General features: G+C 38.2%; 1 protein-coding gene across 3 annotated transcripts in view; it reads left to right on the top strand.

The window, feature by feature from the left end:
- LOC140737186 (calmodulin-regulated spectrin-associated protein 2-like) overlaps window positions 1-14,089 on the top strand; it is a 165,407-nt gene that overhangs the window by 74,652 nt on the left and 76,666 nt on the right. For all 3 annotated transcript variants that reach the window (XM_073063429.1, XM_073063428.1, XM_073063427.1), the window contains exon 3: window positions 9,099-9,260. In XM_073063429.1, the coding sequence (XP_072919530.1) occupies window positions 9,099-9,260 (162 nt within the window). The remainder of the gene's footprint in view (window positions 1-9,098; window positions 9,261-14,089) is intronic.

The following is a 14,089-nucleotide window of genomic DNA, read 5'->3' as shown; positions in this document are numbered from 1 at the left end:
TTGAAGGATAAGTAAAACTAAGCTACTTTTCCGAGTATACTTCTGTAATTATTTTTACCTTTATTATGGTAAACTAAAAAATAAATTTAAGCTGTACATTTTGGAAATAGAGTGAAGCTGGAGCTTCAGTTTTCTTTCTTAGTATTTGCAGTTTTTATCTTTATTGTTTTAATGGGTATCCACATACACAAATATCACTTCATTAAAAGGTTATAACACAGAAAATTGAGAATTCTTGTTTAGTTTTCCTGGGTTTGAGTGTTTATAATAAATTTCTGTTGCAACAGACATTCTAATGACTAAATCTTTTAAACAGGCAATAAGGTACACAGTATAAGAACGATAAGAGTCCTGAAGAAGAGTCTTGGCCTGAAATGCTGACTGTTTATTAATTTCCATGGATACTGTCTGACCTGCCGAATTCCTCCAGCATTTTGTATGTGTTGCGTTGGATTTCTAGCATCTGCAGTCTTTCTCGCATTAAAGATAAGATTGTGACTTTTTTACTGCTCACTTTACTTCACAAAGGTATACTTTATGTGCAGAAAATACTGTACTAACCGTCTGTGTTTTTGCTGTTAATCTCCCACTATTGAGTTCTAATTCTTGATACAAGTTTAGCTGAAGTCCAGCGTAGATACTGGATTGATACCAATCCTGAGGGGAATATTGGGAAACAACTTAAGAGTTATACCAATTTATGCTGCCCAGCTTGGACTAATCTCTCTGCATTCTAAATGAATACTAGTGTGATTCTGTTTTTCCTAGTCTTATTGAAGATTGCTTTGACCTTTTATCTTTCTGTGGCTTTACTGAAAATTTATTGACATTTTTGTCAGAGTTCCTGCTTGGAATTCCAAATATATATAAAGATATATGTTTGAATACTAAATACTTTATATGGAATATTGAAATTAAAATACTTTATGGAGGTTGTCTCTGAAATTGAATTATGCACAAAGAAAACAGAGTTGTAATGACATGGGGAAAAGTTGAGAATCAGGTTCACTAACTTGCTCTTTCGAATGGCCACGAACTGACCTACCTGATGGACTGTATGTTTTTATTTGGTGTTCTACTATGCAATGATTGTATTTTGTGAGCCAAATTAGGGTTACTTTTCTGATTCGTACAACATAGGAAACTGGTAGTGTCACTGTAAACCACACATTAAAATCCACCTTAAAATTTGTTTATTGGCTGTTCGTTTGTTCCTAAGCTTAGATTTCAGCCAAATAAGAGCAAAACTAATAACTTTTGAAATGTAATTGATAAGAGTTGGATAAAAATTTTTTGACAAAATTAGTGAAATCAAGAGGTAACTTGCCTATTTCTGGAGATCTATGCTCGTCTATCAATGGCAGCCTATTCAGCATTAAAAAAACAGCCCACTGTTTTTCCTAAGCTACTTCCTGTCAAAAGTGTAACTTGGCTATGTTTCAAAGCAGGAACTGTCTATAGCTTGTTCTCAGGTAGAACCCGTTTTTTACTTGAGAGAAGGTAGTGTTACTGAAACTCCACCAATGCCAGAATATTTGCCGTTACGTAGTGCTGATATTTATTTTAGCTTTAAGTTAACCTTGCAAGTCTGTAGCAGCGGGAGCCCACATTCTGCTCCCTGAATTGCTGCAGGTATGGATATAAACCTGCTGTTGTCTTTACTAAAGCTTTATAATCATTTGTGCACAGGATGTCAGTTTTGCTGGCCATGCCACCATTTATCCTCCTTCATGGATTGACTGCAAAATTTATTGGCATGCTAGGCTCCTTCACAGGGAATCTGTCAACCACATTGGGGGACTCATCATTACTGAGATTTATCCAGATTTAGTTCATTAATTGAACTTAAATTCCCTGGTTGCCACATCTTTGTATTTGATCTGTTCTGGTACTGTATCTATAGTGTGTCACAGTGTGTATTCTGAACTTAAAGGAAAAAGTTAGTAGGATAAGTATTGACATAGTTATCAGTTTGGCCCATTTGCGACTTTCGGAATTAAGGATGCAGGAAATCGCCATTTTTTGCTTTTTTCACCATTTTTGTTTAAAATACATTTTTTGGAATAGTTGTATGCGTACATCAATGGTAATGTTACTAATGTTGCTACAAGCACCTGTGGTAGGCACATTATGCGTGCATTGTGTGACGGGGACTGGGGGTACAGATAGATCATAAAAGCTTAAGAAATATGAAAGGGAGTGTGCCATTTGGCACTTCCTTCACAACCATTCATCAAGACCATGGCTGATCGCTTACCACAGCTTTGTTTTGCTTTACTCTCCTCATCCCTTCAATAACTCTTAACATGCTGAAATCTATCAATTCCTGTTTCAAATAAATAACTCGATGACTGAGCCTGAGGATAGAGAATTTCAAAGGTTCACTACTTGGAGAAGAAATTACTCAGCTGAGTTTGGTAGGTTTCTGCATTTTCTTATTGAAATACTCTTGTTGTTACCTTCTGATATGGTTCTCCTTCTAAAACTTATTGTATGACATACGTATGTTATTATCATGTCCCGACAATGAAGCTTTAACAGCAGTTACTATTTATCTTAATTCTGTCTGGTTTTAGTGCCTTTGCTTCCTGCCTTTATACTTATAGAAAGTAATAACCGACTGCATCAATTGTCAGAGAGTTGAAAGTTTCTCCCACCTTTTCATGTGGAAGTCTTCATACAGCAAGTCTTCAAAGGCCTCATCAATCATTTAGGCCTTAGCCATAGATTCTCTAACCTACAGTTTCTTTCTTCCTTATCTGTTCCCCTTACTGTCTTTTAAACCTCAGCTGAATCATCTTAACTTTAATTCAGAATCAGAATTGGGTTTAATATCACTGGCATATGTCATTAAATTTATAATTTATTCCTATTGGAACCTTTGTATAATCTCCAATGCAATCCATGAATTCCACTATCTCTCTGGTATATGTATGCATTCCCTTCAAAGTCATAACATCCTATCAGAGATCTGTTGTCCAAAACTGAGTACAAGGAAGGGAGAGCACTTTCAAAGTAAGGAAGTAGTTTGAGGACTTAAAATCTAAAGCCCTACCTGCCATCCCACTAAATCTTCACTAGTAATACAATTCTGACAATATTTTGCTCTCAGCAGATTTTTGATTTTCTGTTTCTAACTCAACTTGAATGATTTAATACAATAGAGAAAAAATTAATCCTAGAAACAAGTTATTTTTCTCTGATCTCCCTTGTACTGACACAAAGCAATCATAAAGATCCAGCAGAGACTGCAGATGCTGGAGAAATGTAATGAGTCAAGCAACATCTATGGAGGAGAATGAGCAGTCGACATCTTGGACCGTGGCTCTTCATCAGGAAAGTAGTGGGGGCAGAAGCCAGCACAGAAGAATAGAGAGAGGGGAGGAGCAGGAGCTAGGTGAATCCAGGTGAGAGGAGAGATGGGGAGGGAGAGAGTAATGTGAGAAGCTGGGAGGTGATAGATGGAGGAACGCAAAGGGATGAAGAAGAAAAAATGTGATAAGAGACACCAGACTATGGAATTATTTTGAAACCACTTCTGAGCAAAAGCTGCTGCTCAATATTTTCTGGGTTGATTTTGAAGGAGCAATGTAATGCTTAGCCAACTTGTAATTTCAATAACTTAAAAATGAAAATTAAGATGAAATGAAATTGCAATGAATGGTCTGTCAAGACATTGTTTTCCATTTTATTCATAGTTAACCAATCCCCATCTACATGGCAACTCATGCACCGCTCTCTTCCCCCTCCTTTAATCACCTGATTAAATTTTTAGCTCTGCTCAAGACACCATTAGCTTTAATGATTTCCAAACTCTTTAAATACAAGGTGCGATTTGGGACATGGCTATCAGGGTACCCCTCCTGCTCTTTTATTAGGCAATGCAAAAAGATCTTTTTACTTTTGGTAAATGGGTCATCAAATTGAGGTCACAAATGTGAGATGTTACATACAATTGTGAAGAGATTTGAACCCATAATGGTCAGATTTAGAAGCAAGAGTGTTACCAGTTGAGCTGAAATAGCATCTTTACTGTTAGCTTAGCTTACTAACTTCCCCCGAGGATAGCAAAAAATAGTATATTGAATAAATTCACCATTTATTGTGATTCTGCAAGAAGAATATAGGAATAGGTGTAGTCTGTTCCACCTTTCTTTCAGTTTGGCTAATTGAATCGTATCTTGAAGTTCGCCAGACAAAAATTTCAATTGACACAGCCTGAGCAATTTTTGCTGTGGTGATTTGAATCTAATTTTATATAACATATAACATATATATAACATATAACAATCACAGCACGGAAACAGGCCATTCCGGCCCTCCTAGTCCGTGCCGAACTCTTAATCTCACCTAGTCCCACCTACCCGCACTCAGCCCATAACCCTCCACTCCTTTCCTATCCATATACCTATCCAATTTTACCTTAAATGACACAACTGATCTGGCCTCTACTACTTCTACAGGAAGCTCATTCCACACAGCTATCACTCTCTGAGTAAAGAAATACCCCCTCGTGTTTCCCTTAAACTTTTGCCCCCTAACTCTCAAATCATGTCCTCTCGTTTGAATCTCCCCTACTCTCAATGGAAACAGCCTATTCACGTCAACTCTATCTATCCCTCTCAACATTTTAAATACCTCGATCAAATCCCCCCTCAACCTTCTACGCTCCAATGAATAGAGACCTAACTTGTTCAACCTTTCTCTGTAACTTAAGTGCTGAAACCCTGGTAACATACTGCTTTTTGTGTGAAGGATTGCTTATCTCTAATTCTATGATTATGTTTCCTTGCTCAAGATTTCACCAATATAATTGTTTCTCCCTATCTAGAAAAATCAGCTCCTTGAAGTACTTGACAGGTCTTGAGACTGTAGTCCTGGAGCGAGCAAAGGTCAACGTTACATCAAGGCTTGCAGCATAGTTGTCCTTCATATGTCCAGCCTAGAAAGGGAAAACTTGTTCAAGTTCAAGTTTGTTATTGTAGGCATACATACCCAGGGCAAAAGTGCCATGAAAATTCACTTTTTGCAGCAGCAACGCGGTACTTTATAATGATTAGATTATTTTTAAAGAAAGACATTCCAAAGATCAATTACATAAATAAACATAAAAACTTGCGCAATACAATAAACAAAAATAACATAATTACATCAGTGCAAGTTGAGGGAAATATAGCCCAAGATAGAATCAAGAGTTTTCAAGTCTGTTCAAGAACCTGATAGGAGTGGGAAAGAAGCTACTGTTGAACATTGAGGTGTGGGTCTCCAGGTCACTGAACCTCCCGCTTGGTAGCAGCAATTGGAAGAGGGCATTGACAAGATGGTCAGCATCCTTGATGATGGATGTTGCCTTCCTTAGGCATTGTCTCTTGTAGATGTCCTCAGTGGTGGGGAACGTTGCACCTGAAATGGATTTGGTTGAGTCCACCACTCTCTGTAGCCTCTTGCTTTCCTGTGTATCGTACCAAGCCGCGATGCAACCACTCAGCATGCTTTTCACAGTGCACCTGTGGAAGGTTGTCAGTCTTCAATGACGTGTCAAATCTCCCAAGAAAATGGAGGTTCTGATTTGTCTTCTTCATGGTTGCATTTATGTGTTGGACCTACGATAAATCCTCCAGAATGTGACACTCAGGAACTTGAAGCGCTTCACCCTTTGCACCATAAGCACTTCAGTGAGGATTGATACAAGTTTGCCTGACTTCCCCTTCCTGATGCCCACAGTCAGCTCCTTATTTTTGCTGATTAGTGCAAGGTTATTGTTACAATACCATTCAACTAACTGACATATCTTATTCCTGTATGCTTTCCAGATGCTATTCCTGTACATCTGTGATGAACAAGAAAAGCTAGATGCTAGATCAAGGTTCATCAAATTAATTTGTATGATTAGTGGTGTATGCAAAATTTCAACTTTTGTTCTGGAACTTAACTTATTAAGTAGAATTAACAAGAAGGTTTGACTGAAGTGATGGTTAATTGAGCAATAACACAGGCTATTTGTGAGAATGTTGTCCAGGGTATGCTTTTAACTATTTGCTGGCTGCTGTAGTTCTATGTAGTGCTGCTTCCAAACAGATAAAATTCATTGGAGTAAGTAAATGGCAGAATTAAAGTACCAAGTGGTCTCTGGTTGTAAAAATGTTGAGAATTATTTCTGCCAGAAATACTTAGATCAGATTGCATCTGAAATATGTTGTCCTTTATTAGACAATGATAAATATCTATGCAGTGATTAGCTGTAGAGGTTTTGACCTGTGGCAAATTTGAGTCATATGCAGGGCTGCAGAATCTGATTTCTCCCACCAGTGTATCAGCTCACTTTGTTTCTCTAGTGGCAGTAAATGGCCAGTGCAACAGATTTTACTTTGCCTCCAGATTGGTCACCATGTTGTTATTACAGATATAAAAATGTGAAACTTGGAGAGATTGGTGGGGGGGGGGGGGGAGGCAAAGCATAATCTATATAAATATTTTTACAGCACAAGTTAATTTGAAAATAATACCAATGCACAGGTTCAATATGGTTGAGAAACTTACATTGTAGTTTTCCAACATTCTGTGTTAGTTTGTTCTCTTACAGAACAAAAACTAATTGAGAAAATTGTGGTGACCCCCTACATTTACCTGGGACACTGTGCTGCTTAATTGGGGTAGGGGATTGTTGCCGAACAGGTTCTAACTAGAATCAGCCACGTGCACTCGTGTGGCCATTATATGCTACACTGTGCTTGGAGCGAACAGTTTTTAAATAGCAATGTGTTTGTGTCCAAAAAGCATTGATTTTTTGTCACTGATAGTTGGTGAAAAATAAGCAATAAGACAATTCAGAGAAGTTTTGTTCACCGTGGTTTCAAGTATTCTGGCTTGGAGATGCCAGAAATGGCCGGAAGTGTAGATGAAGAAGTTAGGAACTACAAAGAATTTGAAGGTATCGACAATCATCTTGAATGTTACAATGAAAATGAAGATTTGGATGATGCAAAGAAAGTACTGTACGAAAGCAGTTCATCATCTGCACCGGGTGTCTGTTCTGATTTTCTTAATTTACAGTCAATTAGAAGAACATGGCAGCATACAATGGATGAATTCCTCCATCAATAACTATTAGGAACTATACACAGTTTTGTGATACTGTAGTGGTATTGTTAGTGTTCTGATTTGTTTTGTATGTCATTTAAATACATAATTTGTTACTCCGTTTTTCGTTTTTGTACCTTTTTAACTATTTCCATGAAATTTCAGCTAATTGTAGCAACTGCTTAATTGGGCCAAAATATACTGGTCCTGATGTGCCCTAATTAATTGGAATCCACTGTACTAACTTCAATTGAACTGCTTTTCAGAGATCCCAGTTACATGAATATCAGTGACTTGAGACAATGCCTCCCCTCAAGTTTTAGGCCATATTTTTACCAATACAGTCGGCCCTCCTTACCTGCAGGGTATTGGTTCCGGCCCCCCCCCCCCCCCACGCAGATACCAAAAAACACGGATGCTCAAGTCCCTTATTTAATCTGTCTCAGTGCGGGTGGACTTTGGGACCCGGGGGAGCTCAGGACCCACCGCCCGCAGCTGCTGCTGAATCCGCAGTGTGTTTCTGTTCCCTTGACGGAAAACGATCACGATTGAAAATAAAGTGGAAATAATAAAGCGATCGGAAAGAGATGAAACACCATCGATCATTGGAAAAGCGTTAGGCTACAGTCGGTCAACAATCGGAACAATTTTAAAGGATAAAGTGAGAATAATGGAGCATGTGAAAGGCCCTGCCCCAATGAAAACTACAAATATTACTAAGCAATGCAGTTGTTTAATTATTGAAATACATATGTTTCTTAAGTGTTTTATATGCATAGAAAGATAAAATATCTACTATATACTAAGACAAACGTTTGACTGAGACTAAATAATACGTACCAGATGTACCTGTTCCAACTTACATACAAATCCGACTTAAAGACTGCCTGTACTTTAAATCATCTCTAGATTACTTATAATACCTAATACAATGTAAATGCTATGTAAATAGTTGTTATACTGTATTGTTTAGGGAATAATGACAATAAAAATGTCTGTATATGCTCAAACGAGTGCTGGAGAGAGAACTTCTGGGTTTTCTCGATCCGCGGTTGGTTGAATCTGCACATGCAGAATCCATGGATAAGGAGGGCCGACTGTATATTACCAACAGTGTGAATTGTGTGCTTTTTTGCATACTCAGTTGTTTGAACCCAGGGAAGTCACCACTGAAGCCGATTATCTAATTGTTCAGTTGGTGAAAACGTTGGTTACTGTTATTTCTTAGCATGCCATGGGTTGGCTCACTTGGAAGGCAAATTTTTGACAGAAACCTTATTGTTCTAGCATAAAAACAAAAAACTACAACTGCAGATGCTGTGGATCAAAGAATACGTGCACAACGCTGGAAGAACTCAGCAGGTCAGGCAGCATCAGTGAGAAAACGGTAGCCAACGTTTCGGGCCGAGACCCTTCATCAGGAAAGAGGGTCTTGGCCTGAAAAGTTGGCTACTCTTTTCTCACGGATGCTGCCTGACCTGTTGATTTCTTCCAGCGTTGTGTACGTAATATTGTTCTAGCATCACTGCCTGTAACATTCCTTAACTATAATAATTAATCCAGTTCATGAATTGATCTCCTTTTGATCATATACTATAGAGACTCAAATGCAGAATGATGAAAGAACAGAAAATCTGAATTGAAACTATTAATTAAATCGTTAATCATCATTTTGGCTTTAATAACACTATTTTCTATTTAGGTTGTTCTGATACCAGTTCAAAAACAAATCTACCTGTCAACATTGCAAAATAATTTGTTGCTTTTGAAACAGTATACCATTTACAATGTTCTCAAGAAGTACTTTCATACTTGTATTTGGTGGCTAAGGTGTCACTCATACAATAGCCACAACAAATCTTGTAGGATGAATTTTTAATTCAATAAAAAGAGTTACCAGAGGTTTCAAATTGTGTCTGTGTAAATCTAGCAGGTACTTATAAAGTTGAAACTGAACATGTCTTTGGCACAACGGTGACATTTCTTGCAGGTAACTTAGAATTGTTTCTTTTTTGCAGTCTGCCCATTTGGCCATGATTGACACACTGATGATGGCTTACACTGTAGAAATGATCAGCATTGAGAAAGTGGTCTCCTGTGTCCAGCAGTTCACCAACTTCTTCCCAGCCACAGAACTTCCATATGACATTGAAGATGCCATTGTCTGCTGGATAAATAAGGTAAAATGTCACAAATCTGATTAAATAGCAATGGAAAATGTGATAACTGTAAAAAGTTTGGAAATGTAATGAATGATATGAGTTGTCAACAGCTGGCTATGCCATAGCTTACAGCAGCGTACAAACAGCATACAAATCTACACTTACACTTGTATCTCGATTTCCCTCTCACTTCATGAATTACTTTCACTCTGTTCTTGTGCCTCCACTTCTGTTATCTTTCTCCATTGTTCTCTAAATGTATTTCTATCTTTTCTTCCATCCCCAGTGTTAGTGTGTACCAAATTTTTACTGAGACACCTAGAACTTTGGCACCAAGGTGTGAAGTTCGTCAGATACTTTCTAAAACTGATTTATGAAATGAGGTGAGAATTGAGCTTGAAATTACATTGTGTTGATTAGTTCACACAAAGAGTTCACAAATTTGGGTAGCAGTCTGCCAGAAATTTGAGAGTGTGAGGGGACAGAAGTGTGTATAATTGCTATTACTATAGAGAAGGTGCTTGGGAATCTGAAAGGTCTGAAGGTAGAAAAGCCACCTGAACCAGTTGTATTTGACCCCGTATTCTGAAGGAGTTAGCTGAAGAGATCATGGTGGCATTAAGTGCTGATTTTTTAAGAATCACTGGATTCTGGAATTTTTAGCCTAATTGGCAAGATGTTGGAGTCCATTATTAAGGATGAGGGTACTTAGAGGCACACAATTAAACAGGATGAAGTCAACATGGTTTACTTAAAGGGCAATCTTGACTGACAAAGTTCAAAGTTGTTGAAATTCTTTGAGGAAATAACAGACAGGATTGACAAAGGAGAGTCAGTGAATGTTGCTTACTTGGATTTTCAGAAGGCCATTGACAAGGTGCCATGCATGAAGCTGCTAAACAAGATAAGAGCAAAAGGCATTACAGGAAAGGTACAAGTGTGGATAGAATATTGGCAGAAGGCAAAGAGTGGGAATAAAGAGGACCTATTCTGGTTGGCTGACAGCGACTAGTAGTGTTCTGCAGGGGTTGGTTGTGGGTCTGCTACTTTTCACGTTATATGTTAATTATCTGGATGAAGGAATTGAGAGCTTTGTGACCAAGTTTGTGGATGGTACAAAGATAGGCATGTAATGTTGAGGAAGTAGGAAGTCTGCAGAAGTTAAGAACTGATTACGAGAATGGGCAAAGTAGTGGCAGATTGAATACTGTGTAGGGATGTGTGATGGTCATGCACTTTGATAGAATAAAGCTTTAAATTACTTTCTAAATGGGGAGCAAGTTCAGAAATCAGAGGTGCAAAGGAACTTGGGAGTCCTTGTGCAGGATTTCCTAAAGATTAACATGATGGTTGAGTCAGTGGTAAGGAAGAAAAATGCAATGTTAGCATTCATTTTGAAAGGACTAGTATATAAAAGCAAGGACGTAATGCTGAGATTTTATAAGGCATTGGTCAGACTACCTTTGGAGTGTTATGGGCAGTTTTGGGCCTCATATCTAAGAAAGAATGTGCTGACATTGAAGCGGGTCCAGAGGTGTTTCTCAAGTATGATCCCAAGAATGAAAGGGTTTACATATGAGGAGAACTTGGTGGCTCTAGACTTGTACTCACTGCAATTTAAAAGAATGAGATCTCATTGCAACTTGCCAGATATTGAAAAACCTAAATAGAATGGACATGGAGAGTGTAGGACCAGAGGTCACAGCCTCAGAATAGAAGGACATCTTTTTAGAACAGAGATGGGAGGAATTTCTTTAGCTAGAGGGTGTTGCATATGTGAAATTCATTATCACAGACGGCTGTGGAGGCCACGTGATCGGTATATGTAAAACAGAGTTTGATAGGTTCTTGTTTAGTAAGAGCATCAAAGGTTATGGAGGTAAGGCAGGGTAATGAGGTTGAAAGGGAGAATAAAATTAGCCAAGATTGAATAATGGAGCAGAGTCAATAGGCTAAGAGGCCTAATTCTGCTCCTATGTCTTTGACTTATGAACAGACCTGTGTTTGTGACACAATGTCCTCATCCAAATTAATGACATCAGTTGTGAATAACTGATTTGTGCAGCACCTTATAATTACATCTTCCCATCCCAAAACAACCCTACTTTGATTTCTGTCTGCTAACCGATCCTCAGTCCATGCCAGTATCACACAGTGTCCAGATAATGTTTTCTGTGAGGCTTTAACCAAAGCCTTCTGAAAAGTCCAAAAGAGATCATCTCCACTGGTTCTCCTTACCTGTTCTGCTAATAACAACCTCAAAAACTTGCGACAAATTATACATTTCCGATGCTACATGCTGTGTGTGTTGCTCAGGATTTCCAGCGTCTGCGGAGTCTCCATGTAACAGATTTGCTCAAATTGATTTTCCTTCCAGAAACACATATTGACTTTGCAGTCCTATTGTTATTTTCTGAGTGCTCCTTAATAATAGTTTCCAGCATTTTCTCTACCGCTGATGTCAGGTTAACTGTGGTCAATGTTTTCTTTCTCCTCCATTTCTATGATTAAATATGACTTCCAGTTTGTGAGGATCATTCTAGAATATTCAGAAATTTGTAAGTCTTTTCAGTACTATTAATTTATCCCAAACAATTTTTTTGATTAACAGTTTCTTTTTAAGCTGTTAATTGATTTTAGACTAGTTCTGCGCTTTTACCAGGAGGTCCTCTGTGTCTTCCATGAAAACAGATATAACATCTGTTTTAATTTCTCTGGATTATCATTATTATTATTATTATCATTATTCCCAATGTATTTTCCGCTGTCTCTGTCTACAAATGTTCCACGTTAACTTTTGCCTTTTCTTGCCTTTGTACCTATCTATCGAGATTTTTTCTTGCTTACTTTGTGTTTCTCTATGCTTTTCTCTGACATTCTACTTTTCCTTTCCTTGTTTATGTCATGTTGAGTTCTACCATGCACACAGATCTCAGATTTAATGACAGATCTAGTGCAGGACTGCACCATTTGTATAATTGGTCCCTGGGTCGCATGAAATATTTCCATGTTTCGTGAAAGTGACATGTGTTCTTCATTCAGTATCTTTCAGAGATCCAGTTGATACAACAAAAGTTTAACGTAGTTGTAGTTCTCCTTTCTAGCAATTATATCACTGTGTGAAAGGATCATAATGTTGCTCTGATTTGATACATCCAAGCTCTGTCCAAAATGGAAACCCAACAGTCAGGGCTCTCAAAATCAAAGAAATCGTAGCTTGCATGTAAAATATTTACATGTTCTCATTGTTTCTCTGATACGGCAGCCTTTTAACAAGTTCTATTCAAGTTCTTTGTACTGTTCTTAACCTAAAATTCTCAGAACATAAGGCTGTTCTGTGTTCAGCTGAGCAGAGTTCAAAGCAAGTTTCAGCCTCCCTTTTCCAAAAAAATTTGTAAGGGCACAATAGGCATTGTATAATTCACAACAGTATAAGTATTTTAATAATCATCAACTAAATACTGGTCATAATTATCGCCTTTTTAAATGCAGCTTTTCATAAATTGAGAGAGATGTTCTTGAGTTCCCCTGTGGTTATCTGTCTTTTAGTAGCAAGCAATCAGAGCTGTTTACATATTCTGCTGATAATCAGGTGAAATAATTAAAGGCCATTTGCTTAAGAATTCAACTTTACTTTGAACTCAGAGTAAGAGAAAACATCTACTCTTGAGCTTAATGCAGGTTGATTTTATAAAGCAAAGAGCCTCAACAGTGAAATAATCAAGAATCTGTTTATTTTTCTCTTTGCTTCTCCTCCTGTTGCTTTAGCCCACTCTTTCTCCATTTGCTATCAACATTAATTCTGGCATTGGCCCTCTACAGTTGTACCTAAAGACAGGCCCTTTCTGAAGCTTAAGGTCAGTATTCTGGTACAAAACCATAAGACACAGGAGCAGAATTAGGCCATTTGGTCCATTGAGTCTGCTCCACCATTCCATCGTGGTTGATTTATTATCTCTTTCAACCCCATTCTCCTGCCTTCTTCCCATAACCTTTGACACCCTTTCTAGTCAAGAACCTTTCAACCTCTGCATTAAATATTCCCAATGACTTGGCCTCCCCAGCCGTCTGTGGCAAAAAAAATCCACAGATTCATTGCCCTCTGGCCAAAGTAATTCCTCCTTATTTCTGTTCTATTGGGACGTCCTTGTATTCTGAGGCTGTGTCCTCTGGCATCACAGCTAACAGATACTGATGCACAGTGGGAACTTTGGAGACTGCACATATCAATTCAGATTAGAGAATCACTGAGCTGGAGATGAGGTCATGCCATAGCCTTTAGAGGACTAAGCGACCTTCAACTAAAACTTATTTATAGTATTGTAAGACATAGAAGTGCATTGCAGCTTTTACATATCACTCTGATGGAACCAGTGCATTACAAAAGCACTTCCAGGGAGCACTTCCAAATAAAATTTGGCACAGTCATAGCGATATGGCAAGGCTGTAACTGCAGTCAGCAAAGAAGAGGGGTTTAAGGAGGAAAAGAGCTGAGGGCAGGGAGGGTCAACAATGGAATTCTAGAGATTAGTTCTTTGGCACCCGGTAGATGAATGACTAAGTCTGAGAAAACTCCAGAGGCCAGACCTTGTCCAAAGGTTAATCGGCTGGAGGACATCGTAGAGACTATAAGGGCAAGGCCATGGAAGGACTTAAAAGGAGGATAAGAATCTCAAAATTCACGTGTGGTTCACTTGAAAGTGTTTACTGCATAATTATTTGAGGCTTGTATTGTCTTGCAGGACGTTTTCAACACTCGAGGTTCTTCACTCTGGCTCAGACTTCAGAGGACCATCCATGTCATGTTATTCTTCTGCCCTTCCTTCATCTGTTGCATTTTTAACAAT

Source organism: Hemitrygon akajei, chromosome 12 (genome assembly GCF_048418815.1).
Source record: "Hemitrygon akajei chromosome 12, sHemAka1.3, whole genome shotgun sequence".
Classification (NCBI taxonomy): domain Eukaryota; kingdom Metazoa; phylum Chordata; class Chondrichthyes; order Myliobatiformes; family Dasyatidae; genus Hemitrygon; species Hemitrygon akajei.
Note: the sequence above shows the minus strand (reverse complement) of the source record. Positions and strands in the feature narration are given on the sequence as shown.